Source organism: Podarcis bocagei (genome assembly GCF_964188305.1).
Source record: "Podarcis bocagei genome assembly, chromosome: 18".
NCBI classification, from domain to species: Eukaryota; Metazoa; Chordata; class Lepidosauria; order Squamata; family Lacertidae; genus Podarcis; species Podarcis bocagei.
Window position 1 is genome coordinate 3,213,289 of NC_138144.1, and position 25,367 is coordinate 3,238,655.

General features: G+C 51.0%; 1 protein-coding gene across 2 annotated transcripts; it reads left to right on the forward strand.

Annotated features, from left to right (window-relative positions):
- The first annotated feature begins 1,555 nt into the window (after positions 1 to 1,555).
- On the forward strand, positions 1,556 to 25,352 carry CBARP (CACN subunit beta associated regulatory protein). Of its 2 annotated transcripts, XM_081177699.1 has the most exons (10): positions 1,556 to 2,374; positions 2,512 to 2,588; positions 6,756 to 6,901; positions 8,114 to 8,175; positions 9,661 to 9,826; positions 13,361 to 13,532; positions 14,505 to 14,633; positions 15,999 to 16,200; positions 19,987 to 20,170; positions 21,512 to 25,352. In XM_081177699.1, exons 2-10 carry the CDS (start codon positions 2,538 to 2,540, stop codon positions 22,638 to 22,640), a joined length of 2,241 nt encoding a protein of 746 aa, XP_081033825.1. In that variant the 5' UTR covers positions 1,556 to 2,374; positions 2,512 to 2,537; the 3' UTR covers positions 22,641 to 25,352. The 2 variants fall into 2 exon arrangements, with proteins under 2 accessions (XP_081033825.1, XP_081033824.1); XM_081177698.1 differs by having other exon boundaries at positions 1,556 to 2,588.
- Positions 25,353 to 25,367: the final 15 nt, after the last annotated feature.

Genomic DNA, 25,367 nt, shown 5'->3' on the forward strand with positions numbered 1-25,367 from the left:
TGGCCCAACATAGGACTCGAACCCACAACCCTAAGATTAGGAGTATTGTGCTCTACCGACCGAGCTGTCCCATCACAGCCACAACATAGCAAAAGTAGGTAAAGGGACCCCTGACCATTAGGTCCAGTCGTGGCCGACTCTGGGGTTGCGGCGCTCATCTCGCTTTACTGGCCGAGGGAGCCGGCGTACAGCTTCCGGGTCATGTGGCCAGCAGGACGAAGCCGCTTCTGGTGAACCAGAGCAGCGCATGGAAACGCCGTTTACCTTCCTGCTGGAGTGGTACCTACTTATCTACTTGCACTGGTGTGCTTTCGAACTTCTGGGTTGGCAGGAGCAGGGACCGAGCAACGTGCGCTCACCCTGTCATTGCAGGCATTCGAACCGCCGACCTTCTGATCGGCAAGTCCTAGGCTCTGTGGTTTAACCCACAGCGCCACCCGCGTCCCCTATAGCAAAAGTAGTCGTACGCAATGAATAAATGCACGGCCAAACCGAACGATTTCCTCCCAAATCGCAACGAGACCTGAAATGAAGGCGCTGAAGACCAACAGCAGCAACCCTCCAGCCCAAGGTTCAAAGCTATTCTGTGGCAAGTAGCACTTCCCACATGCCCAGAGGCCAGGTGGCTGGAGACCACGCAGTGGGACGCTTAGCTTTTCTGAACTTTTGGGGACGTTATGGGACTTGGAGCGAAAAGGCATTAACAGGGCAGTGTGGGAAATTATTTATTTTGTGGGGCGGGTCCACACCATTCCTTTAAAGCATGTGACGTCCCCCAGAGGATTCTGGGAAAAGTAGTTGGACGGCGCTGTCCATTGTACCTCTGTGAAGAGTAAGAACCACAGCTCCTGGGATTCCTTGGTGGGGGGGGGGGGTCCCATGCGTATTAAGCACGCGTCCGGTGTGCTTAAAAACTTTCTTGACCCATGGCCTGACTTGGTGGAAGCCAACTCTCTTATTTAGCTCGGAACCATGTGGACTAGAACCCTTATTTTGGGGGAAGGGGTTGTTGCTCTGTGGCTGCACGCAGAAATATGATGGGGGGAGAGAGAGAGAAAGAAAGAGAGACAGACAGACAGACAGACAGACCCCTCTGCCTAAAAGCCTGGAGAGTCGCTGCCAGCCAGTGTTGGCAACCCCAAACTAGACAGGCCAATGGCTTGACTCGGTATATAAGCCAGGTTAGACCAACCAGGATGAGGAGGCAGGGTCAGGGCAGAAGGTACAACCCCTCGCATCTTCAGGTAGGGCTGCGGAACACCCCTACCTGGAACCCCGGGCAGCTGCTGCCGGCCCGTGTTGACCACACCAAGGTCGATGGGGCCTGACTCCTAATTTCCTCTGGGAGCGTGTGTCTGCCTCCTGCCTTCGCTCTCTCGCTGCGGGTAGGAGGAATTGCATGAAGATCCTTGCACCTTGCACACACGTGTGTGCATGTGTGTGCATGCTACTAGCTCCTTAAGCGGAGGGTGGGAGCCACAAAACCCCTTCCCACCTCCCCCAGCTATGCAGACAAGGCAAGCCCGTGTCTCCCCCCTCCCCATTTTTTTTGCAGCCGCTGGGATCAAAGCCGTCCGGAACCCTTTTGCTGCTCTTTCCTGGGGTGGGGGTGCCCCCCCCCCTCTGCTGCAGCAACCGTCCGCCCCCTCACTGCCTTCCCCTCTTGCTCATCTCCCTCTCCTGTTGGCGTGAGTCAACCCTGTGTGTGTGTGTGTGGGCTGATGAGCCAAGATCCTAGCGCGTGCATGTGTGTTTGGAAAAGGCGATTTAATTTCCAGGCTCCCAACTGCGTCTGGGGTGGAAGGCCGGGTTGCTTGGGGAAGAGAGAAGAGGCTGCCGCCTTTTTCCAGGGTCCGGGGTTGGGGGGGAAAGGATTTTGCCATTTTTCTCAGCCGCTTTTCGCCCCCGAAGGCTGCTCTGCGGCCTTCTGGCTCCTTAAGGAAAACCATCTGACACCAGGCAGTGGAAGAGGGAGAGAGAGATAGAAGGAAAGGCGAGGGAAGAAAGGGTGCTCTTGCAATCCGCCACCACCTTTGCTTCTACCCCATCCTGCCTTCCTCTTAAAAATAAATAAAAACACACCCGCCTTTCATTTTGCTTTCCTTCCTCAGCAGCATCTTAAGCTGGCAAGCCAAGCGAGGACCGGCACATCACCTCCCGGGGTGTTGTAATCGCAGCATGGCGCTGCCGAGGATCTTGTGAACGGAATCCACCCGTGATCTTCCCTTCGGCGAAAAACATGTGAGCTGCAAAGGGAGGGGAGATGGATTGCTGGAGGTAACCGGGAGAGAAAGAGAGAGAGAGAGAGAGAAAGGGAAAAGAAGAATCTACAACCTCATCGACCACATCGCCTTTTCTGCAAATTTTGATATATGTACATTGCATTTCTTTATTTATTTCCCCCTCCCTGCGCACCCTTGCCTTCTTTTTCATTTAAATATATATTTTTAATCTCGTTCTGCAACCGCGCACCGCCGTGTCACTGTGCTTTCGTGCCTCCCTCTTTCACAGGAGGACATCTCTCTCGAGGACGGACAATGAGCGATGATTTGAGCGCATGGGAAAACGCGACGACGGGAGGTGTGACGGTGAGTGTCCCTGCCGTGGAGGCAGGTGGGGAGAGGTCTGCGAGGCTTTTCCCCCAGGGTGGGTGATATTCTGTATTGCATGCCCCCCTCCAGAGAGACAGAGAGGTCTCCCCACTTCCCCCCCACACCGGCTCTGGATAGGAGAGTTCAGGTTGGGCCCAGGTCAGAAATGCCACCAAAGTTTTGGCAGGAGTAGCTGTGGGAGTTGCTGGGTTGCGAGCCTGCGGGAGAGGAGCTGCCTTTTGCCGTGTGGATCCTGACCCTGTTTGATCTGCCCAGCCTAGGCAATTTTTGCTAATGCATTCAGCTGGGGAGCCAGCGAGGACTGGTCCATCATCTCCCAGGATTGTTGCATGGTGCTGCTGATGCTAATGTATTTTAAAATCTGAGGCTCCCAGTACATTTCCGAGCACAATTCAAAGTGTTGGTGCTGACCTTAAAAGCCCTAAACGGCCCAGTAGACCTGAAGGAGCGTCTCCACCCCCATCGTTCTGCCCGGACACTGAGGTCCAGCGCCGAGGGTCTTCTGGCGGTTCCCTCCCTGCGAGAAGCAAAGCTACAGGGAACCAGGCAGAGGGCCTTCTCGGTGGTGGCACCCGCCCTGTGGAACGCCCTCCCATCAGATGTCAAAGAGAACAACAACTACCAAACTTTTAGAAGACATCTAAAGGCAGCCCTGTTTAGGGAAGCTTTTAAGGTCTAATAGGTTATTGTATTTTAGTGTTTTGTTGGAAGCCGCCCAGAGTGGCTGGGGGGACCCAGGCAGATGGGTGGAGTATAAGTAAATTATTATTATTATTATTATTATTATTATTATTATTATTAAAAATATTACCTGCCCCCCACACTAAAGCCCCAGGGCAGGTTGCAACTGAAAACACCAATATTAGAAACGATTTAAAACAATTTTGCGAATCGAGGGCAAGTTCTCAGTCGGCATTGCTTTGGCCTAGCGTGGAGGGAAGAAATTATTTCCTGGGCCCACGAGTCTTGGGAAGGATGGCTGGTCCATCCAGCTGCATATTGTCTGCACCGACTGGTAGCAGCCCTTTGGGGTTTCAGGCAATGGGCTTTTCCAGGCCTACTCAAAGTCCTGAGCAAAAGGCTCAGATATGAATAGGAAACGGTTCGAATCTCAGTCAGGCCTTTGGTGCATCTAGCTGATATATACTGACGGAGTTGCGGTATTGTGAAACCGTGGTAAAAACAAGTAATTGTTGTGGGTGGTGTCTCTGAGCATACGCAGAGTGCCTTTGCCTTGCCACTCTGCGACCAAAGCTCACCAGTAGAGGAATAAAAAGCAAAGGCATCTAGGTTTGGAGTTTGCGGTTTCTATCCGCATCACCCACTCTCTTAATCTAGAGCAGCGGTTCTCAACCTGTTGGACTACAACTCTCATCATCCCTGAGCTCTGGCCTTGCTAGCCCGGGGGCCGGATCCGGCCCAATCGCCTTCTCAATCCGGCCCACGGACGGTCCGGGAATCAGCATGTTTTTACATGAGTAGAATGTGTCCTTTGATTTAAAATGCATCTCTGGGTTATTTGTGGGGCATAGGGATTCATTCATATATTTTTTCCAAAATATATAGTCCGGCCCCCCACAAGGTCTGAGGGACAGTGGACCGGCCCCCGGCTGAAAACGTTTGCTGACCCCTGATCTAGAGGTTCTGTGCTACAACTCCCGGGATTGGCCTAGCGCTGATGGGGAGTTGTAGTTCAACAGCTCTGAAGGGGGGCACCCAGTTGTGGTTTTTGAACACATGATGGCTTTTTTGACTTCGCTAGTATCTGGGAATATTTTTTTGGGGGGGTCTGTGGAGCAAGCCAACCTAGAGCAGGAGATTCTTAATCTCAGGGTTGTGGGTTCAAGCCCCAGGTTAGGCAAAAGATTCCTGCATTTCAGGGGGTTGGGCTAGATGATTTTTGAGGTTCCTTCCAGCTTATGATTCTTTAGGAAAAGGGAACCCTCGAAGGGTTTTCTGCTGAATCCGCTGCTGCTTGTGTTGCAAGCTGTTGCAGATTTCCGCAGCCGGGCCTCTTCCCTTGGTTGAGGGCGCTTGCCTGGCACGCAGACGGACCCGGGTTCAATCCTGCCCACCGCCAGTCGGAAACAGACCCAAGCCACGTGCGTTCGCAGGAGGCAGTTGTTGGCTTCCAAATCTGCAGGAAATGCTTTGGATATGTCGTTTGTGAAAGTAAGGACCCTTGCTTGGGATGCAGACAGGGCTGAGTCCCTTACCATCTCTGCACATTTCCCTTTTCCGAAACGATTCGGAACTCTGCGCTGAGGACTAGCTGGTTGCTGAGTCATCAGTAAGCAACAGTCCCATGGAAGGGGCCCGAGGATTTAATGCGGTCAGTCGCTGACTTGAGCACTGACTCACCACCACTGCTGGCCCTGCAATCGTAGAATTGTAGATTTAGAAGAGACCAACAGGGGTCATCCTGTCGAATTCAGGAGTTTTTTTGCCCAGCGGAGGACTCGAACCCACAACTTGAGATATTCCAGTTTTGCACATGATCGCAGAAGAATCAGAGAAGGGGTTCCCAGGGGTCTACTCCCTGCAGTGCAGGAATCGCAGCTTCACGGGCCCAAACTTAAGTTGGGTGCATTAACCTCGACAGGTAGAAATCTAACAGACTGAATATCTGGGGTCTTTCTCTCTGTGCTGGGAAAAGCCTGGTTAGCTGAATCTTTGGCTGCTAAGAGCCCTTCATCAAAGACCTCTTTCAGGGGGTGAAAGGTAAAGGGACCCCTGACCGTTAGGTCCAGTCGTAACCGACTCTGGGGTTGCGGCGCTCATCTCGCGTTACTGGCCGAGGGAGCCGGCATACAGCTTCCGGGTCATGCGGCCAGCAGGACTAAGCCGCTTCTGGCGAACCAGAGCAGCGCACGGAAACGCCGTTTACCTTCCCGCCAGAGCGGTACCTATTTATCTACTTGCACTTTGATGTGCTTTTGAACTGGTAGGTTGGCAGGAGCAGGGACCGAGCAACGGTAGCTCACTCTGTCGTTGCAGGGATTCGAACCGCCGACCTTCTGATCGGCAAGTCCTAGGCTCTGTGGTTTAACCCACAATTACAAATTATTACTGGGCAATAATAAGAATAAATTGTTGTTGTTCTTACTGGTAAAGGTAAAGGGATCCCTGGCCATTAGGTCCAGTCGTGACCGACTCTGGGTTGCGGCGCTCATCTCGCTTTAGTTCCTACTGGTATCTTACTGTTATTTTATGAATATAGTGCCAGCACTGAGCATCAGCAATGAGCACATAGAATTATAGAATCCTAGAGCTGGAAGGGATCCCAAGACCATCTAATCCAACCCCCTGCAATGCATGAACCTTAACACATTTAAGTGAAAGGATCACTGCTCCAGGAAGAAAAAGATTCATTGCACAGTGGAATCAACTGGAGTGGGGTGGGAAGAAGACTTGAGTTTTGAGGATGGAGGGTCAGGGAAGGGCACAGAGTTCTTAAAATTGCAAAGTTGGAGGGGTGATTTGAGTCCAATCTCTTTTCCTCGTGAGAACCTTCCGAGGAGGGTGCCCGTTGCATCTCTGCGTGCTTTGTAACCGCGCTGAGATCACTGACTCGTGCAGAGACATTAAGGGAACCATCTCCTAAGGGCAGGCAATTCTTGAGTTCGCACGCCATAAACTTGTGTGTGAAAAAGGGAAGAGTGTCTCCATCTCTCTCTCTCCCCTCATGGTGGAGAAATGTGCCCTCATACAGCCAGGGAATATACCGTATTTTTCGCTCTATAAAACGCACCAGACCACAAGACGCACCTAGTTTTTGGAGGAGGAAAACAGGGAAAAAAATATTCTGAATCTCAGAAGCCAGAACAGCAAGAGGGATCGCTGCGCAGCGGAAGCATCAATCCCTCTCGCTGTTCTGGCTTCTGGGATAGCTGCGCAGCCTGCATTCGCTCCATAAGACGCACACACATTTCCCCTTACTTTTTAGGAGGGAAAAAGTGAGTCTTATAGAGCAAAAAATACGGTATATTTTTCTGAGTCTCCTTGCTGTGGAGGTAGCTTGTACAGAACAAGGGTGAGGAAACTCAGCCCCATCGGCTTCCCTCACCCTTTGCACCCATATATTGTGTCTTTTTATTTTCCTCTCCCTTCCCTCCTTCCCCCCCAAAAAATCCCACCTTCCAGACGGTGCCAGGCGAAGTGAAGACCCACGATGGGTATTTCCTGCTGCTGATACTTCTCTCCATCTTTATCGGGGGCACTTTGGTGCTTCTCTTTGGCATCCTGATCGCCTGCCGGCGATGCTGCGAGGCCGACCGGCGACACTCCAGGTAATGGGGTGTGGGGAGCAAGACTGGGACCCTAAGCTGGGGAGGTCACACTGCGAAAGGCCAGTTCTGCAACCAAAACAGAGGGTTATGCAGAGTCAGAGAGGCTTCGTCTGAGCTCTGGTCTTTTTCCCTAGCCGCAAAGTAAGATTCTAGACCTCATTGATTTAAAAGACGACTGCTTTAACCACAGGACTTTCATAGCGCCACAGAGTTGGACAGGACTGCCTCCAGATGTCTTCTAAAAGAAGGTTCTGTAGTTCTGAAGGAGTGTCTCCACCCCCATCGTTCTACCTGGACACTGAGGTCCAGCTCCGAGGGCCTTCTGGCGGTTCCCTCCCTGCGAGAAGCCAAGTTACAGGGAACCAGGCAGAGGGCCTTCTCGGTGGTGGCACCCACCCTATGGAACACCCTCCCATCAGATGTCAAAGAGAACAACAACTACCAGACTTTTAGAAGACATCTGAAGGCAGCCCTGTTTAGGGAAGCTTTTAATGTTTGATGCATTACTGTATTTTAATATTTTGTTGGAAGCTGCCCAGAGTGGCTGGGGAAGCCCAGGCAGATGGGCGGGGTATGAATAATAAATTATTATTGTTGTTATTCGTCTCCTTGACATCAGTCTAGTTCTTGGAGAGACCTGTGCCTCATTGTGGATTGTTTTTTTTAAAATAATAATAATAATATTGAGCTGTTCGTTACTTCCTGGCCTCGCAGCCTTGAAGGTGTGTGTGAAAATGAAGCCATTTGGGCGAAGTTGGTAAAAAAATCATAGGAAGATAGATAGATAGATAGATAGATAGATAGATAGATAGATAGATAGAGTGGTACCTTGGGTTAAGTACTTAATTCTTTCCGGAGGTCCGTTCTTAACCTGAAACTGTTCTTAACCTGAAGCACCACTTTAGCTAATGGGGCCTCCTGCTGCTGCCGCACCACCGGAGCACGATTTCTGTTCTCATCCTGAAGCAAAGTTCTTAACCTGAAGCACTATTTCTGGGTGAGCGGAGTCTGTAACCTGAAGCGTATGTAACCCGAGGTACCACTGTACACAGCACATTCCCTTCATATGCAAATCGTGGCTTATGCAAACCTAGAGCTATTCAGCACAGGTTTTTTTCTAGACCTTTTCCATCTCGCTCTGTTGCGTACGCCTTTTTCAAGCTTTCCCCCCCCCCTGCCCACCTCCTCCTTCTTCTCTTTCTTTTTCCCCAGAGCCAGCGATGACCCCGAGAAAACAAACACTACCTATCTGGATGACTCCCAGCCGGCTCAAGGTGAGATGCTTGCTTGCTTTACTTTCAGAAGCGGGCAAGGCTTGCTGCATCCTTTTCTATAGGAAAAGTGGTACCCGCTCTTGTTGCTAGGGCCCGTTGCCCTGGAAACGGTTGCTCTCACTCTCTCTCTCTATTCTTCCTCCTGTTGCATCTCCTGGTACCGAACCCAGCACCTCTCCAGGGATTCTGCCTCTCTGGTTTAATTCCTCCCCCCCTCCCCAAAAAGCCTATCAGTGGGGGGGGGATTTGGAGGAGGGGTTTAAATCAGGCCCATAGCATCCTTGGCGACCCGAGTGCGGTTCCTAGCAAACGCTTTTGTTAGTAGCTATCTATAGGCTTAGGGATGCGGGTGGCGCTGTGCATTAAACCACAGAGCCTAGGACTTGCCGATCAGAAGGTCGGCGGTTCGAATCCCCGCAATGACGGGGTGAGCTCCCGTTGCTCGGTCCCAGCTCCTGCCAACCTAGCAGTTCGAAAGCACCTCAAAGTGCAAGTAGATAAATAGGTACCACTCCGGCGTGAAGGGAAATGGCGTTTCCGTGCGCTGCTCTGGTTCGCCAGAAGCGGCTTAGTCATGCTGGCCACATGACCCGGAAGCTGTACGCCGGCTCCCTCGACCAATAAAGCGAGATGAGCGCCGCAACCCCAGAGTCGTCCGTGACTGGGCCTAATGGTCAGGGGTCCCTTTACCTTTACCTTTTGGTCTAAATCACAGAGCCTAGGGTTTGCCGATCAGAAGGTCAGTGGTTTGAATCCCCGCGAGATATGTTAAGCCTTTGTTTGTTATAATATTGCTCTATTTGCAATCCTTGTTTTGCTGATTTCATTTCATATTCTAATTTTCTGAGATTGTTAATTTGGGGTTTTCATCAGCTGTACGCCACGATCACCACAATGATAACAAATAAAGGCTTGGCATATCTCGCTTTGCATGTCGTGAGTCTACCTCATATATTAGTTTCACCTTTTAAGTTGAATTACTGAGATAAATGAACTTTTCCACAATATTCTAATTTTCCGAGTTTCACTTGTAACTTTGGGATTTTGCTAGTTAGGATGGGTGGGTTTCATGGAGGATGAAGTTAATGGACTATGCAGAACTAGATAAACTAACAGGAAGGGTTCGAAACCGGCGAGACCAGAAATTCACGGAAGACTGGAGTAAATTTACGGACTATTTGAAAAGTAATTGTGAAGAGCAGACGACGTTTGTAGGGTTGCAAGAAGTTTTGTGAGGAGTATTATTGGAAGTATTGCAAAAATGTATAAAGGGAAGGATGATTTGTTAAGAGATGTAAAGGCAATATAATGTTAAGAAATGCATAAGAAGTGGTTAAAACGGTGGGTCATCAGAGGTGCTGACGGAAGCCTAAAAGGATGGTATAAGGGATAAGTTTTGTGGTACGTTTTATTAATTTATATGTTAAAATTAATAAAAAATATAATAAAATAAAAATGATGGGTGGTTTTCTAAAACTCCCCTAGATATCACCATTAAGGTGGACGACCCTGAGTGCATGTCCAGCTACAGTTACCGAGACGCGGAGAGCGAGAGATTCCTTTCTTCGGGAAGCGCCACGGGGCGACGTGTGTCCTTCAACGAGGCGGCCCTCTTTGAACAGAGCAAGAAGACCCAGGAGAAAGGGAGGAGGTAGGCGGGGGTCCTGGGTTCGAGAGAGAAGTACAATTAGTATGTATACATTTCAACTTTTTCAAAAATGCACATTTTCCCATTGATTTTTCCAACAATAGAACAATACCAATTAATGCCAAATTCTACAATTTAATCAAACTGGCCCCAACCCAGTGAATCAGTTCATTCTTCTACCTTTTTCCTTCCAAAATTTAAATAAATTCCTATTCCGTTCAGATACGATAATCCTTTATATAAGGGATCGTCTTTAAAAAAATAAATCCTCGCAGCAGCCCTGTGATGTAAGGACCAGCTGAGAGGCTGTAGTCCCTTGATGGGTTTGAGGGCTGGGTTGGGAGGACTTGAACCCGGTACAATGCATGGGGGTCAGACTAGATGGGCTCTGAGGTGGCCCCCAAGGCCTGTGATAAGCCTGTTTTGCAGCTCTGGGTCAGTATTTCTCTCCCAGGATTGCCTACCTTCTGGAGGCAAAGGAAGGTTTCTACCATTCAGAGAAAAATATTCAAATTTTTGGGTTTTTGGGGGGTTGGAGAGACAGTGTGCCAGAGCTGGCAGGGGCTGATGGAAAATCGTGGTCCAAAATGGCCGTGCTGGCAGGGGCTGATGGGAAATCATGGTCCAAAGTGGCCGCGCTGGCAAGGGCTGATGGGAAATCATGGTTCAAAATGGCCGTTCTGGCAGGGGCTGATGGGAAATCGTGGTCCAAAATGGCCGCGCTGGCAAGGGCTGATGGGAAATCATGGTTCAAAATGGCCGTTCTGGCAGGGGCTGATGGGAAATCGTGGTCCAAAATGGCTGTTCTGGCAGGGGCTGATGGGAAATTATGGTCCAAAATGGCCGTTCTGGCAGGGGCTGATGGAAATCATGGTCCAAAGTGGCCATACCTGAGGGAAATTGTGGTCCAAAATGGCCGTGCTGGCAGGGGCTGATGGGAAATCGTGGTCCAAAATGGCCGCGCTGGCAAGGGCTGATGGGAAATCATGGTTCAAAATGGCCGTTCTGGCAGGGGCTGATGGGAAATCGTGGTCCAAAATGGCTGTTCTGGCAGGGGCTGATGGGAAATTATGGTCCAAAATGGCCGTTCTGGCAGGGGCTGATGGAAATCATGGTCCAAAATGGCCGTGCCGGCAAGGGCTGAGGGAAATCGTGGTCCAATATGGCCGTGCTGACAGGGGCTGATGGGAAATCATGGTCCAAAGTGGCCATACCTGAGGGAAATTGTGGTCCAAAATGGCCGTGCTGGCAGGGGCTGATGGGAAATCGTGGTCCAAAATGGCCGCGCTGGCAAGGGCTGATGGGAAATCATGGTTCAAAATGGCCGTTCTGGCAGGGGCTGATGGGAAATCGTGGTCCAAAATGGCTGTTCTGGCAGGGGCTGATGGGAAATTATGGTCCAAAATGGCCGTTCTGGCAGGGGCTGATGGAAATCATGGTCCAAAATGGCCGTGCCGGCAAGGGCTGAGGGAAATCGTGGTCCAATATGGCCGTGCTGACAGGGGCTGATGGGAAATCATGGTCCAAAATGGCCGTTCTGGCAGGGGCTGATGGGAAATCATGGTCCAAAATGGCCGTGCTGGTAGAGGCTGATGGGAAATCATGGTCCAAAATGGCCATACCTGAGGGAAATCATGGTCCAAAATGGCCATACTGGCAGGAGCTGATGGGAAATCATGGTCCAAAGTGGCCATGCTGGCAGGGGCTGAGGGAAATCATCGTCCAATATGGCCGTGCTGGCAGGGGCTGATGGGAAATCATGGTCCAAAATGGCCGTTCTGGCAGGGGCTGATGGGAAATCATGGTCCAAAATGGCCGTGCTGGCAGGGGCTGATGGGAAATCATGGTCCAAAATGGCCGTGCTGGCAGGGGCTGATGGGAAATCATAGTCCAAAATGGCTGTGCTGGCAGGGGCTGATGGGAAATTATGGTCCAAAATGGCCGTTCTGGCAGGGGCTGATGGGAAATCATGGTCCAAAATGGCCGTGCTGGCAGGGGCTGATGGGAAATCATGGTCCAAAATGGCCATGCTGACAGGGGCTGATGGGAAATCATGGTCCAAAATGGCTGTGCTGGCAGGGGCTGATGGGAAATTATGGTCCAAAATGGCCGTTCTGGCAGGGGCTGATGGGAAATCATGGTCCAAAATGGCCGTGCTGGCAGGGGCTGATGGGAAATCATGGTCCAAAATGGCCATGCTGACAGGGGCTGATGGGAAATCGTGGTCCAAAATGGCTGTGCTGGCAGGGGCTGATGGGAAATCATGGTCCAAAATGGCTGTGCTGACAGGGGCTGATGGGAAATCATGGTCCAAAATGGCCGTGCAGAAAGGGCTGAGGGAAAACCTGGTCCAAAATGGCCGTGCTGGCAGTGGCTGATGGGAAATCATGGTCCAAAATGGCCATGCTGGCAGGGGCTGATGGGAAATCATGGTCCAAAATGGCCATGCTGGCAGGGGCTGATGGGAAATCATGGTCCAAAATGGCTGTACTGGCAGGGGCTGATGGGAAATCATGGTCCAAAATGGCTGTGCTGGCAGGGGCTGATGGGAAATCATGGTCCAAAATGGCTGTGCTGACAGGGGCTGATGGGAAATCATGGTCCAAAATGGCTGTGCTGGCAGGGGCTGATGGGAAATCATGGTCCAAAATGGCCATGCTGGCAGGGGCTGATGGGAAATCATGGTCCAAAATGGCCGTGCTGGCAGGGGCTGATGGGAAATCATGGTCCAAAATGGCCGTGCTGGCAGGGGCTGATGGGAAATCATGGTCCAATATGCCTGTGCTGACAGGGGCTGATGGGAAATCATGGTCCAAAATGGCCGTTCTGGCAGGGGCTGATGGGAAATCATGGTCCAAAATGGCCGTGCTGGCAGGGTCTGATGGGAAGACTTGGTTCAATATGGCTGTGCTGGCAGTGGCTGATGGGAAATCATGGTCCAAAATGGCCGTGCTGGCAGGGACTGATTGGAAATCATGGTCCAAAATGGCCGTACCGGCATTTCTCTCCCAGGATTGCCTACCTTCTGGAGGCAAAGGAAGGTTTCTACCATTCAGCGATGGGCCTTGGAGAAAAATATTCAAGTTTTTGTTTTTTTGTGGGGTTGGAGAGACAGTGTGCCAGAGATGGCAGGGGCTGATGGGAAATCGTGGTCCAAAATGGCCGCGCTGGCAAGGGCTGATGGGAAATCATGGTTCAAAATGGCCGTTCTGGCAGGGGCTGATGGGAAATCGTGGTCCAAAATGGCCGCGCTGGCAAGGGCTGATGGGAAATCATGGTTCAAAATGGCCGTTCCGGCAGGGGCTGATGGGAAATTATGGTCCAAAATGGCCGTTCTGGCAGGGGCTGATGGGAAATCATGGTCCAAAATGGCCGTGCCGGCAAGGGCTGAGGGAAATCGTGGTCCAAAATGGCCATGCTGGCAGGGGCTGATGGGAAATCGTGGTCCAAAATGGCCGTGCTGGCAGGGGCTGATGGGAAATCATGGTCCAAAATGGCCGTGCTGACAAAGATTGAGGGAAATCCTTTCCCTGCCAGGTACACCCTGACCGAGGGAGACTTCCACCACCTGAAGAACGCCCGCCTCAGCCACCTGCCCTTGCCCCCGTCCGCCGCCCTCAAGATCGTCACCATCCACGAGTCCAACGAGAACAGCATCGCCATGACGCCTCGGCACCCCCCAGCCAAGCCCAGCCTGGCCATCTTCCAGGTGAGACCCAGAGGAGCTGAGGGGCAGGATCCCAGTTCTTTAAATCATGTTTGTAAGCTCTCTGGGGCAGAGACCCGACTTATTACTTCTATTTTTACCGCCGCCCAGAGTGTCTCAGGTAACCCAGTCGGAATGGGCGGGGTATAAGAATATTATTATTATTATTATTATTATTATTATTATTATTATTATTATCATTATCATTATCATTATCATTATCATTATCATTATTAATTTATTGCTTGGCATTGCAGAGGGTGTCCATGGATGCTCAGAAGAGAGTTAGCTGAGGCCCCTCTCAGTTCTTTAATTCACATTTGTAAGCTCCCTGGGGCAGAGACCTGTCTTATTCTATTTTTACCACTGCCCAGAGTGGCTCAGGTTACCCAGTCAGATGGGCGGGGTATATTATTATTATTATTATTATTATTATTATTATTATTATTATTATTATTATTGCTTGGCCTCCCTGAGGACGTCCATAGATGCTCATGAGAAAGAAATTTGCTGAGGCCTCTCCCAGTTCTTTAATTCACATTTGTAAGCCCTCTGGGGCAGAGACCTGTCTTATTACTTAATAATAATTTACCGCCGCCCAGTCAGATGGGTAGGGTATAAGAAATATTATTATTATTATTATTATTATTATTATTATTATTATGCCGGTCTGAGGGCACCCATGGCCGCACAGAAGAGAGAATTTAGCCCAGTTCCTTAATTCATATTTATTTGTAAGCTCACTGGGGCAGAGACCTGTCTTATCACCTGCAGAGGCCACATTTGGCCTTCCCATGGCTGGTCCTAGAGGCAAACTTTTTGTACGGAAACAGAGCGGGGGGGGGGGAATTTGGATGCATTTTTGGAAATGCCTCTTCTATTTTTACACCCGTGGGCTGTAAATTTCCAGGAGGTGTGTGAGTGGGTCGGCGAAGCTATCCCTAACCCTTTCTCACCTTCATCCCTTCCTGGTAGCACCCCTTGCCGGAGACGGCGCTGACCAGCCACGGAACCTGCGCCAGTTCTGCCTTGCCGGGAGACACCTATAATTCCACCGTCGAGGCTGGTTCCTCCGCTTCATCGGATTCTGGCGAAGGCACCTCGGTACGTCAGCTTAACTGGGGGTAGCCAGATGCACAAATTTAGGATATTGGGGGGCGCCTGGCATGTGCAAAAAGGGATCCTGGGGTCTCGGTAGACTGCAAGTTTAGCAGTGTGATGCTTTGCTTTTGGGGGACGGGGCAGGAGGGTGTGGGGGACTCCCTGGTCCTGAATGGGGTCACTGTGCCCCTGAAGGACCAGGTGCGCAGCCTGGGAGTCATTTTGGACTCACAGCTGTCCATGGAGGTGCAGGTCAGTTCTGTGTCCAAGGCAGCTCCATCTGGAATGCAGGATGAGACCCTCCCTGCCCGCAGACTGTCTGGCCAGAGTGGTGCATGCTCTGGTTATCTCCCGCTTGGACTACTGCCATGCGCTCTATGTGGGGCTGCCTTGGAAGGTGACCCGGAAACTGCAACTAATCCAGAACGCGGCAGCTAGACTGGTGACTGGGGGTGGCCGCTGAGACCACATAACACCAGTCCTGAAAGACCTACATTGGCTCCCAGGACGTCTCTGAGCACAATTCAAAGTGTTAGTGTTGACCTTTAAAGCCCTAAACGGCCCAGTAGACCTGAAGGAGCGTCTCCACCCCCATTGTTCTGAGATTCCGGCTAAACGTCAGGAAGAACTTTCTGACAGCAAGAGCTGTTTGACAGTGGAACGGACTCCTTTGAAAGGGCTCTCCTTCCTTGGACGTTTTTAAGCAGAGGTCGGATGCCCGCCTGCCAGGGGCGCTTTGGCTGAGATTCCTGCATTTCAGGGGGTTGGACTAGATGACCCAAGGTCCCTTCCAGCTCTTAAGATTCGATGTCTCTGTGCATCTGTGGAGGGGACCCCAAATTTGGAAGTTCGAAGCTAATGCTAAGTATGAACCCCATGTTTGCTGCATCAAACGCTCAGGCCTGCAAAACACAGGCTTTTCACTGGGAAAAAAAAACACACCCCAAAATCCTGGCACGGGTTTGGAGAAGATCCCAAATTTGGGGGTTTGTTGTTTATTTTTCCTGCAGCTTCACTCGGGGGAACTCTGTGAGAGACGGAATTACAACAGGAAAAACCCCCCAGAAACCCAGAAGACAAAAGTCAAAAGAGATTCCGTCTCTCACAGCTACGATAAAACCTACCGTTAAAATTACGGACTGGCCATTTCTTCGCCAGAGGGCAAACGGGCAAATTGGGCAGGGGGATCAAATACTTGTCTCCCCCGCCGTACGTGTTTTGCCGACGCGTCTTCCGTCCTTGCGCCCAGAGGGGAGGCCGTTGTACAGCGGCGCGTCTCTCTGCGTGTTTGATGGTTAGGGGAGCATTTTTATTCGGGTGGCAAAACCGCCGGCCGTTCCTGACCGATCCCTCCTCCTCTCTTCTCAGTCCGACGGCGCCGGCCAGAGTCCCAAAGGTGCTGGAGGGGGCGGGACGGGGGAGCCCCCGCCGGCCCCTGCCCAGGGCGCCGTCCTTCACTTCTTCACCCGCCTACGCCGCCATGCCAGCCTCGAGGGCGCCGGACCCTACTTTCGGATCAAGAAATGGAAACTGGAGACGAGTCAGAGAGCATCCAGTCTGGACACGAGAGGTGGGTCATGCCGATGGAGCGGTGATACTTTGGCCTGGGGGGGCGGATACGCCATGCTCCTTCTTGGGTAGTTGCCCGGCTGCGCTGTTCCCGTGGGTTAACCGTGCGGCGAGGTCCGAGTCCAGTCCATAGCTGTCAACTTACAGATTGGAAAATAAGGGATCAGCAGCCAAAATAAGGGATCAACAATTACTTTGATAAAAGACATATTTTGTTGCATGCAAATGGCTTTAGATACCTATTAGGTCCACCCATTGCCATATAGCATATATTCAACACAAGAAAACAGCAACAATTTGTTGTTGACAAAGCACAGCTGGACATAGATAGGGCCCCATTACCTTCAGTAGCTTATTTAAGGGACATCATCAATAAAGGACAGCAGCGGGACATGGCCCTGGGATAAGGGACTGTCCCACCAAATAAGGGACGCTTGACAGCTATGGTCCAATCCGAGGTCGAGGGTGCAGTATGGAGGCTGTCCGTCAAAGCTGAAACTGGGTCCAAGGCAGAGGGTCGGGTGAGGAGTGCTCTGATGGTGTTTCCTGCTTGGCAGGGGGTTGGACTCGATGGCCCTTGTGGTCTCTTCCAACTCTATGATTCTATGATTCTATTCTATGAGGTCAGGAGATCCGGCAGGACAGGGTTCAGGCAGGAACAGACTACCAACAATGTTGCTTCTGCAACTTGGGACTGGGGCTGGCCGGCTTTTATCTGCCCTGAGTCATAGGGCAGCCCCGGTCCACAGGTGACTCGTCTCTCCTGGCCTGGAGGCGAGCACTCCTCCTGCGGGAACTTCGTTCCCTCCGCCTCTCTGCCCTGAGCCTCTGCAGCCCAGGAGAGGCTGGAGGGTTACCTGACCCAGAGGCAACCTCCGCTTCCCCTGACGGGGCTGAGAGTGGAGCACCTGCAGGCAATGGGTCTTCCATCACCTCCGGAGCCAGAGCAGACTCACCTGAGGACCCAGCACAGGTGAGGACCCTTCAGGCTCAGGCCATCACACCTGCTTTGGTGCCCACCTACTCTCACTGGCACGATTCAAGCGTTGCACCAGTGAACTGGAGGCATCAATGCAACCTCTCTTGATCTGGTGGTCCCTGGGGCAAAATAAAGCCTTGTAGTCTCTTTTATTTAAGCATACAGTGGTACCTTGGTTCTCAAACACTTTGGTTCTCAAACACCTTGGTTCTCAAACACTTTGGTTCTCAAACACTGCAAACCCGGAAGTGTGTGTTCTGGTTTGCAAACTTTTTTCGGAAGCCGAATGTGCTCCATTTTGAGTGTTGTGCTTCTGATTTGAGTGCCACACGTCTGTTTAGACTGAGGTCTGTCTGGTTTTGCTATTTATTTTGCGTTTTTGTTTTTGCGGCTCTTTTTTGTTTTGTTTTTGTGACTGTGTGGAACCCGGTTCAGCTACTGATTGTGTGACAGCAGTACGTTGTGTATTGCTTTCCTTTTATGGACCCGTGGTCTCGTTAGATAGCAAGATTCATGTCAAATTCCCGTGTCAGGGGTTGTTTTTAAAAGTCCGGAATGGATTAATCCGTACTGCATTACTTTCTATGGGAAAGCGCCCCTTGATTATGGAATGCTTTGGTTTTGGAACGGACTTCCGGAACGGATTAAGTTTGAGAACCAAGGGACCACTGTAACGTGTTTCAGGTTTGCGATAGTGTTGCTGCGGTTGTTCAAAGAAAATAAAAGAAACACAGCTTTTTTAAAGCATTTGTTAAACTCGCTCTGTAAAAAAATATATACCGTATTTTTTGCTCTATAAGACTCACTTTTTCCCTCCTAAAAAGTAAGGGGAAATGTGTGTGCGTCTTATGGAGCGAATGCAGGAGCCAGAACAGCAAGAGGGATTGCTGCTTTCACTGCGCAGCGATCCCTCTTGCTGTTCTGGCTTCTGAGATTCAGAATATGTTTTTTCTTGTTTCCCTCCTGGTGCGTCTTATAGAGCGAAAAATACGGTATATCTGAAAACCCGTAGAATGGAAAGTGACCCCGCCAAAATAAACTTTGCAGTACAAGCTTAAAGCCATACCATTTAAATTGGCTTAATCTTGAAGCGTAATTGGATGAGATTGAAGACTAAGCATGCGAGGTCCTGTGCAAGGTAGTAAAATACTCTTAAGACCTTTCACGGTCTTTGGACTGAGTTGCATCAACAAGAGAAGCCATTTTTTTAATGCAGTAAGAGAGATGTGTTCATCAGGATGAGGCCAAAAGGCACTCTCTTCCTTCGTGATTTCATGATCATTGATTCAGGACACTGACCAACTGGAACGTGTCCAGAGGAGGGCAACCAAAATGGTCAAAGGCCTGGAAACGATGCCTTATGAGGAACGGCTAAGGGAGCTGGGCATGTTTAGCCTGGAGAAGAGGAGGTTAAGGGGTGATATGATAGCCATGTTCAAATATATAAAAGGATGTCACATAGAGGAGGGAGAAAGGTTGTTTTCTGCTGCTCCAGAGAAGCGGACACGGAGCAATGGATCCAAACTACAAGAAAGAAGATTCCACCTAAAGATTAGGAAGAACTTCCTGACAGTAAGAGCTGTTTGACAGTGGAATTTGCTGCCAAGGAGTGTGGTGGAGTCTCCTACTTTGGAGGTCTTTAAGCAGAGGCTTGACAACCATATGTCAGGAGTGCTCTGATGGTGTTTCCTGCTTGGCAGAGGGTTGGACTCGATGGCCCTTGTGGTCTCTTCCAACTCTAGGATTCTATGATTTAACTCATGAGAAACGATTATCCTCCCATTGCGCTTTGGTGCACATATAGGGTTTCCCATATTTCAAAAAGTAAAAACCAGGACACACCAAAAGTTGTTGAGTTTTTTACTAGAACCCCCCCCCAAAAAAAATAGTTTTGCTTTTATTTAGGAAAACCCAAAAGTTGTTGTTGATTTTTTTTTATTAAAAAACAAAGACGCCAAAACCCCCACGAATTTTTGATTGACTTCTCTAAGATCCAGGACAAAGCGCTGCTTTTTGGACATCGATTCCACCTTTGAAATCCTGGACCTATTGCAGCCCTATGTACACAGAGGCTTTAATTCTGATCAAGACGTCATTTTTATACAGGTGGCGCTGTGGGTTAAACCACAGAGCCCAGGACTTGCCGATCAGAAGGTCGGTGGTTCGAATCCCCGTGACAGGGTGAGCTCCCGTTGCTTGGTCCCTGCTCCTGCCAACCTAGCAGTTCGAAAGCACGTCAAAGTGCAAGTAGATAAGTAGGTACCGCTCCGGTGGGAAGGTAAACGGCGTTTCCATGCGCTGCTCTGGTTCTCCAGTCATGCTGGCCACATGACCCGGAAGCTGTACGCCGGCTCCCTCAGCCAATAAAGCGAGATGAGCACCGCAACCCCAGAGTCGGTCACGACTGGACCTAACGGTCAGGGGTCCCTTTACCTTTACCTTGGGTTAAGTACTTAATTCGTTCCAGAGGTCCGTTCTTAACCTGAAACTGTTCTTAACCTGAAGCACCACTTTAGCTAATGGGACCTCCCGTTGCCGCCACCGCACGATTTCTGTTCTCATCCTGAAGCAAAGTTTTTAACCCGAGATACTATTTCTAGGTTAGCAGAGTCTGTAACCTGAAGCATATGTAATTGCTGGTTGAATGGACATCTCTTTTTGCTGGCAGGGCGGGATTCGAGAAAGGCTTGCCCTTGTCCAAAATAATCATATTTTGGTTGTCGTCTCTTCTCTTTCTCTCTCCCCCCCCCAATGTCGTCCCCCCCCCCCGCTTAACTCTTGATCTTTGCCACCCGGTCCTTTGCCCAGGCTCTCCGAAACGGCACCAGTTCCAGCGGCAGAGGGCCGCAAGCGAGAGCATGGACCAAGAAGACCGTGATCCTCACCAGACGGACATCATCCAATACATCGCCCGGACAGATGACGTGGCGTTCAGGCCCGTCGGCGGGCCGTTCCTGCCCGCTCCAGCCAGCTCCACCTTATCCCTCGGCAGGTATTTTTCAGTAGATAAGTGGGAATGGGGTGGGGGGTGGGGCAGAGAAGACACAGGTGCGATGGCATGAGGAAAGACTGGGGGAGAATTTCGGCAGCACTGCAGGATTCATGGATTGGGTAGGCTTAAGTTAAAGGTATAGTTAAAGGTAAAGGGACCCCTGACCATTAGGTCCAGTCGTGACTGACTCTGAGGTTGTGGCGCTCATCTCGCTTTACTGGCCGAGGGAGCCGGCGTACAGCTTCCAGGTCATGTGGCCAGCAGGACTAAGCCGCTTCTGGCGAACCAGAGCAGCGCACAGAAACGCCGTTTACCTTCCCGCTGGAGCGGTACTTATTTAAGTACTTAATTCATTCTGGAGGTCCGTTCTTAACCTGAAACTGTTCTTAACCTGAAGCACCACTTTAGCTAATGGGGCCTCCCGCTGCCACACGATTTCTGTTCTCACCCTGAAGCAAAGCTCTGAACCTGAGGTACTATTTCTAGGTTAGCAGAGTCTGTAACCTGAAGAAAATGTAACCCGAGGTACCACTGTAACAGCAATGCAATATGCAGAAATGGTGAAACTTGCCAGAAGAACAAGAAATCAAGATAACATTTTTTAAAAAACAAATAAAAGAATGGAAATGGCTTATTGAATATTAACAGATAATTTGTAAACAGATGAAAACATTGGTAGGATTATTGTAATAACCTGCAGTTTTGTAAGAGTATGTATTTAAAGAAGATGAATGAATGAGCAAATGAAGTTAATTTGGATATGCGAAAGGTATTAAAATGAAATTTAAGGAACCGCAGAAAGAGGGGGAAGGAAGTAAAGTTTTGAAATGTCAAGATGATTGTGAAATCAGCGAAATGTATAAACTTGAAAAGTGTGTGTGTGTGCCGTATTTTTCGCTCTATAAGAAGCACCAGACCACAAGACGCACCTAGTTTTTGGAGGAGGAAAACAAGAAAAAACATATTCTGAATCCCAGAAGCCAGAACAGCAAGAGGGATCGCTGCGCAGTGAAAGCAGCAATCCCTCTTGCTGTTCTGGCTTCTGGGATAGCTGCGCAGCCTGCATGCGCTCCAAAAGACGCGCACACATTTCCCTTTACTATTTAGGAGGGGGAAAGTGAGTCTTATAGAGCAAAAAATACGGTGTGTATGTGTGTGTGTGTGTGTGTGTGTATGAACTTGAAAAGTGTGTGGGTGTGTGTATGTATGAACTTGAACAGAGTGTATGTGTGTATTATGTATCAGGTCTCGATTATCATTTACTGTTTTCGTTCCATACGATCCTAAGACCCAAAAGGTGTTTTTAAAGGGAAAATGTACCCGTTGTTTTTCTGGATGCAGGGTAGAGCCGTCGGAGCAACCCAGCCCCCCCTCCGCTGAGCCCCCCGCTTTGGAGCCGCCGCCGCCGCCACCGCAGCAGCCCCCCACCCCCCTTTACCATGACATCTGGAGCCTGCGGGCATCGTTGGAGATGTACGCTTCGTCGGAGCAGGGCAACGACCGGGACTCGGTGCGCAGCGACGGCGGGGAGAGCATCTCTTCGAGCGGCGGCTTGCCCAGCTTCCCTTCTTCCTTGGTGGACGAGGCCGAAGGAGGAGAGGACAGATTGCCGGGGAAAGCCAAGCAGGACAGCATAGAGTCGGAGGCCGGGACCCGGAAGCTCCTGCAGATGGACAGCGGCTACGCTTCCATCGAGGCTCCCGGCGGGCGCGTCGGCGAGGACCAGACGGCCTCGGAGAAGCGATATTGTTTCACCAGTGCGGGCCGCCGAGCCACCATCTTTGAGAGTTTCGAAGGCCAAGAACCGGAGGAGGAAGACGAGGCCGTGGAAGGGGCTTCCGGCGGGCCGCCGGCCCCAAGTCCGTTGGTTTGGGCCCCTTACGGGCAGCTCTTCCCCACCCGGGACGCGTTGCCCCGCCGGGACTACAGCATCGACGAGAAGACAGACGCCCTCTTCAACGCCTTTGTCCGCCACGACCCTCAGTTTGACGAGTCGCCGCTTCGGGCAAAGCACCGTTCCCGGACGCACCTCCGGAAGCAGTGGCAGAGGGCCAAGCAGTACAGCGACCCCGGCGTTCGCTACCCACCAGCTCTGGAGAGGCACCGCACGCCGTTGCGGAGGGGCGACAGCGTCAACTACCCGCTCGAGGGCCGCTACCAGAGCACCCTGCCGCGCATTGTCAGCGCCGGGGACGAGGAGGCGGCACCGGCGACGGCGGAAGCCGGCGACAAAATCCAGGTGATAGAAGAGGAGCCGCCGGAGGAGGCCAAGGGGCCGCCCGAGCCGTATGGCAGCGACTGCCTCGAGGACGGGCAGTGCCCGGGCTTGGGCAGCCTGGGCACCGAACTGATGGACAAGATAACCGGGGGGTTGGAGGAAAGGATGTATGGGCGCTTGAAAAAACCGAGAGAGAGTCCAGGGTGCGTCGTGGCTGTGGCGGACGCCTCCCCTGACCACAGCCCGGAGTAGAGGAGCAGGGGGATGCCGTCGACTTCAGGGTGAGGTAGCCACCGCTCTCTCCCCAGTTCCTCCCCAGTGCCGGCATGGGATTTGCCAGCCGGCCGGGGCAACGGGGCACACGCCAGGGCTGCACTATCTCAGAGGACGGTGGCCCTGCTGGGGCAGGTACCACGCAAGGGACGTCGCTGCATCCTAGGGGAGCTGCCTGTCTCTAGCCGGACTCGGAGTCCGCAGAGGGTCGAGGGAAACTGGTCAAGGCTGCGTTTGTGCGACGGGCAGCAGCAGGCCCCTTCGGCTTGGCCTTCCGCTTGCAAGGGGCCGGGGAGGGCGGGATCTTGCTCCCGGCAGCCTCTGCTCCCTTCTCGCCGGTGCCCGAGAGGGGTTAAGGGTCCCGAGACGAGCCCGTTCTCCCTTTCCCCTCCAAGGCGGGGTTGCCAAAGCAAGCGCCTCTATTGCACAGCCCGGACGTTACGTTCCCGAGGGGCTTTTTCTCGCTAATAACAGGAGACCCCGGAACCTAGCAGAGGCCCGACTTTTACCTCACGACATTCAAAAGAGCTGGTTGTAGCAGATAACTATAAATGACTCCTTCACCTTTGCACACACACTCTCTCTCTGGTTTTTTTTTTTTCTTTTTGCAAGCAATAACCTTATCCTTTCCTCCTCCTCCCTCCGTCTGTCGCTGGGCGTCCTCTTGGCGGGAGGCAGAAACAACCTCGCCTCCCAGATGGGACAGAAAAGCTTGCCCGCTTGGCTCCGGATCTCTCACCCAAGTTTCTTCCCAATGAACTTTTCGTTGGCGTGGAACTGGCTCCAGAAATGCTGTTTTGCCTGGGTGGATGAAATTGCCATGGGTTACTGCACCGCTTTGGAGCGGGTTGTGCCGTTTTCGGGTACGTACTTGGCAAAGCGAGGCAGGCGGGTTGCAGTAGAAGCAGCGCACCCAACTTCTTTGATAGCTCAGGCCTCCGTCTTTCCTGGCGCCCTTGCGTTACTCCTCCGTCGCCGATTCTCTGTTATTGTCAACTTTTCCCGTTCAACAAAATTGTATGCTGTTCCTCCCTTTGGCTTTCCTTCCGGCGCCACCATCCCTTGCACAGAGATACCAAACAGCTTGATCGGAAAAGGGGGGGTCGGAGCTGCTACTTGAATGCTCTCAAGTTTATAGTCCTCATGCGAACTGGGCAGCGGAATGAGAAACGCCCTGGTCTTAGCGTCAGCAGATGACGCAGGGATGACTGACGTCCGTGTGTGTTTCCCCCCCGTGTCGTTAGACTGCTAGTCTCAGAAGCCAGGAAGTCTAGAGCCATCAGAAAGCAGTCCATTTTTCCTCCCTAGGCTGAGAGAGGAGAGCAGCGAGTTCGGGGGCAAGGCCCAGCGGAAGAAAAAGAGGGAGACCAGCCATAGTCCTCACGCACACAGCTACAAAAACGCGCCTGTTCCGACACGTTATTCCGCAATCTGCCCTGTTCTCCAAATCGATGCAAAGGGGGTGCGCGTTCTCTTTTTAATTTTTTTTAAAAAGTTATTTATCCACATATGTGGTTGAAGAAAAATAATAATAATATTATACAGGTGAAACTCGAAAAATTAGGGTATCGTGGAAAGGTTCCTTTATTTCACTAATTCAACTTCAAAGGTGAAACTAATTAATCTCAGAAAATTAGAATATTCAATGAAATCAGCAAAACAAGGATTGCAGATAGAGCAACATTGGACCTCTGAGAAGTAGAAGCCTATCTCGCTTTGCATGTCATGAGTCGATCTCATATACGAGTTTCACCTTTTAAGTTGAACTGCTGAAATAAACGAACTTCCCCACGATATTCTAATTTTTCGAGTTTCACCTATACGAGCAGGCGGTTTTGTTGCGCCTTTAATTTTTAAGCAGATTATAAGGTGGCGGCAGCAAGCTTTTCCTTTTAACGTATCGTTGCTACTACGCGGCTACAGGCACATCGCTTGGGGAGGGGGCAAACTGACCCATTCAGCCCCCCCAACACCGCCATGCAGGGAATGTGTGCCAAATCTTTTACGTTTCCTAACTTTTTCCTTTCCATGCTTCAATTCTTTTGCATGTCAACAGAGGGGGGGGGCTCGGGGAGGAGTGGGGTGTGTGTGTGCGCCTGCTTAGATGTGTGGGTCCTGCCCTCCAGTTTTCTTTTTTTTTCCCTCTTCAAAATCAACGTCCAAAGCACTACTTGAAGGGGTGGGGAATTTGGGGGGGGGGGCACGGTCAGAAAAGAAGAGAAACTTAATTTTGTAAAAGCGAAAAACGACTGCTGCCAGAGGTGTGGCAAGGCGATCTTTTCTTCCCCGCCTCTTCTTTTGGAGATGTGAGAATATATATATATATACATACATATATTTATTTATTTATTCCAAAGTCCTGGCTTGTTTTGCCACCTTGCTCTCGTCATTGTCGAAACCGTCATAATCGTCTAGCTTGCGAGTCCTGCCTTGCAAGGGTGGGTTGAACTGGAAGACCCTTCTGTGTGTTGGAGGGGGGGGTCTCTTCCAACTCTGGCTATCCTACGGTCACAATTTGTCTTTTTTTTGTCGGCGGGTGGGGAGCGACGCAAAGCCTGTTTTCCCCCTCCCCGCTTCGTAAAAGCAGCAGACCAAACCACGAACCTCCTTTTCCCCTGCCTTTTTCAATGGAGGGGGAGAGCAAAAAATAAAAATACAAGACTTTATTAAATAAACAATGTGCCAACGTTTTCCAATGGGTTTGTG

What these genes read in the sequence shown, in the direction of transcription:
- CBARP (XM_081177698.1), top strand. Translation starts at nt 2,373, where the DNA reads ATGTACATTGCATTTCTTTATTTATTTCCCCCTCCCTGCGCACCCTTG. An exon ending in CGACGACGGGAGGTGTGACG is followed by an intron (nt 2,589 to 6,755) that starts GTGAGTGTCCCT and finishes CCCACCTTCCAG; the next exon opens with ACGGTGCCAGGCGAAGTGAA. An exon ending in TGACTCCCAGCCGGCTCAAG is followed by an intron (nt 8,176 to 9,660) that starts GTGAGATGCTTG and finishes AAACTCCCCTAG; the next exon opens with ATATCACCATTAAGGTGGAC.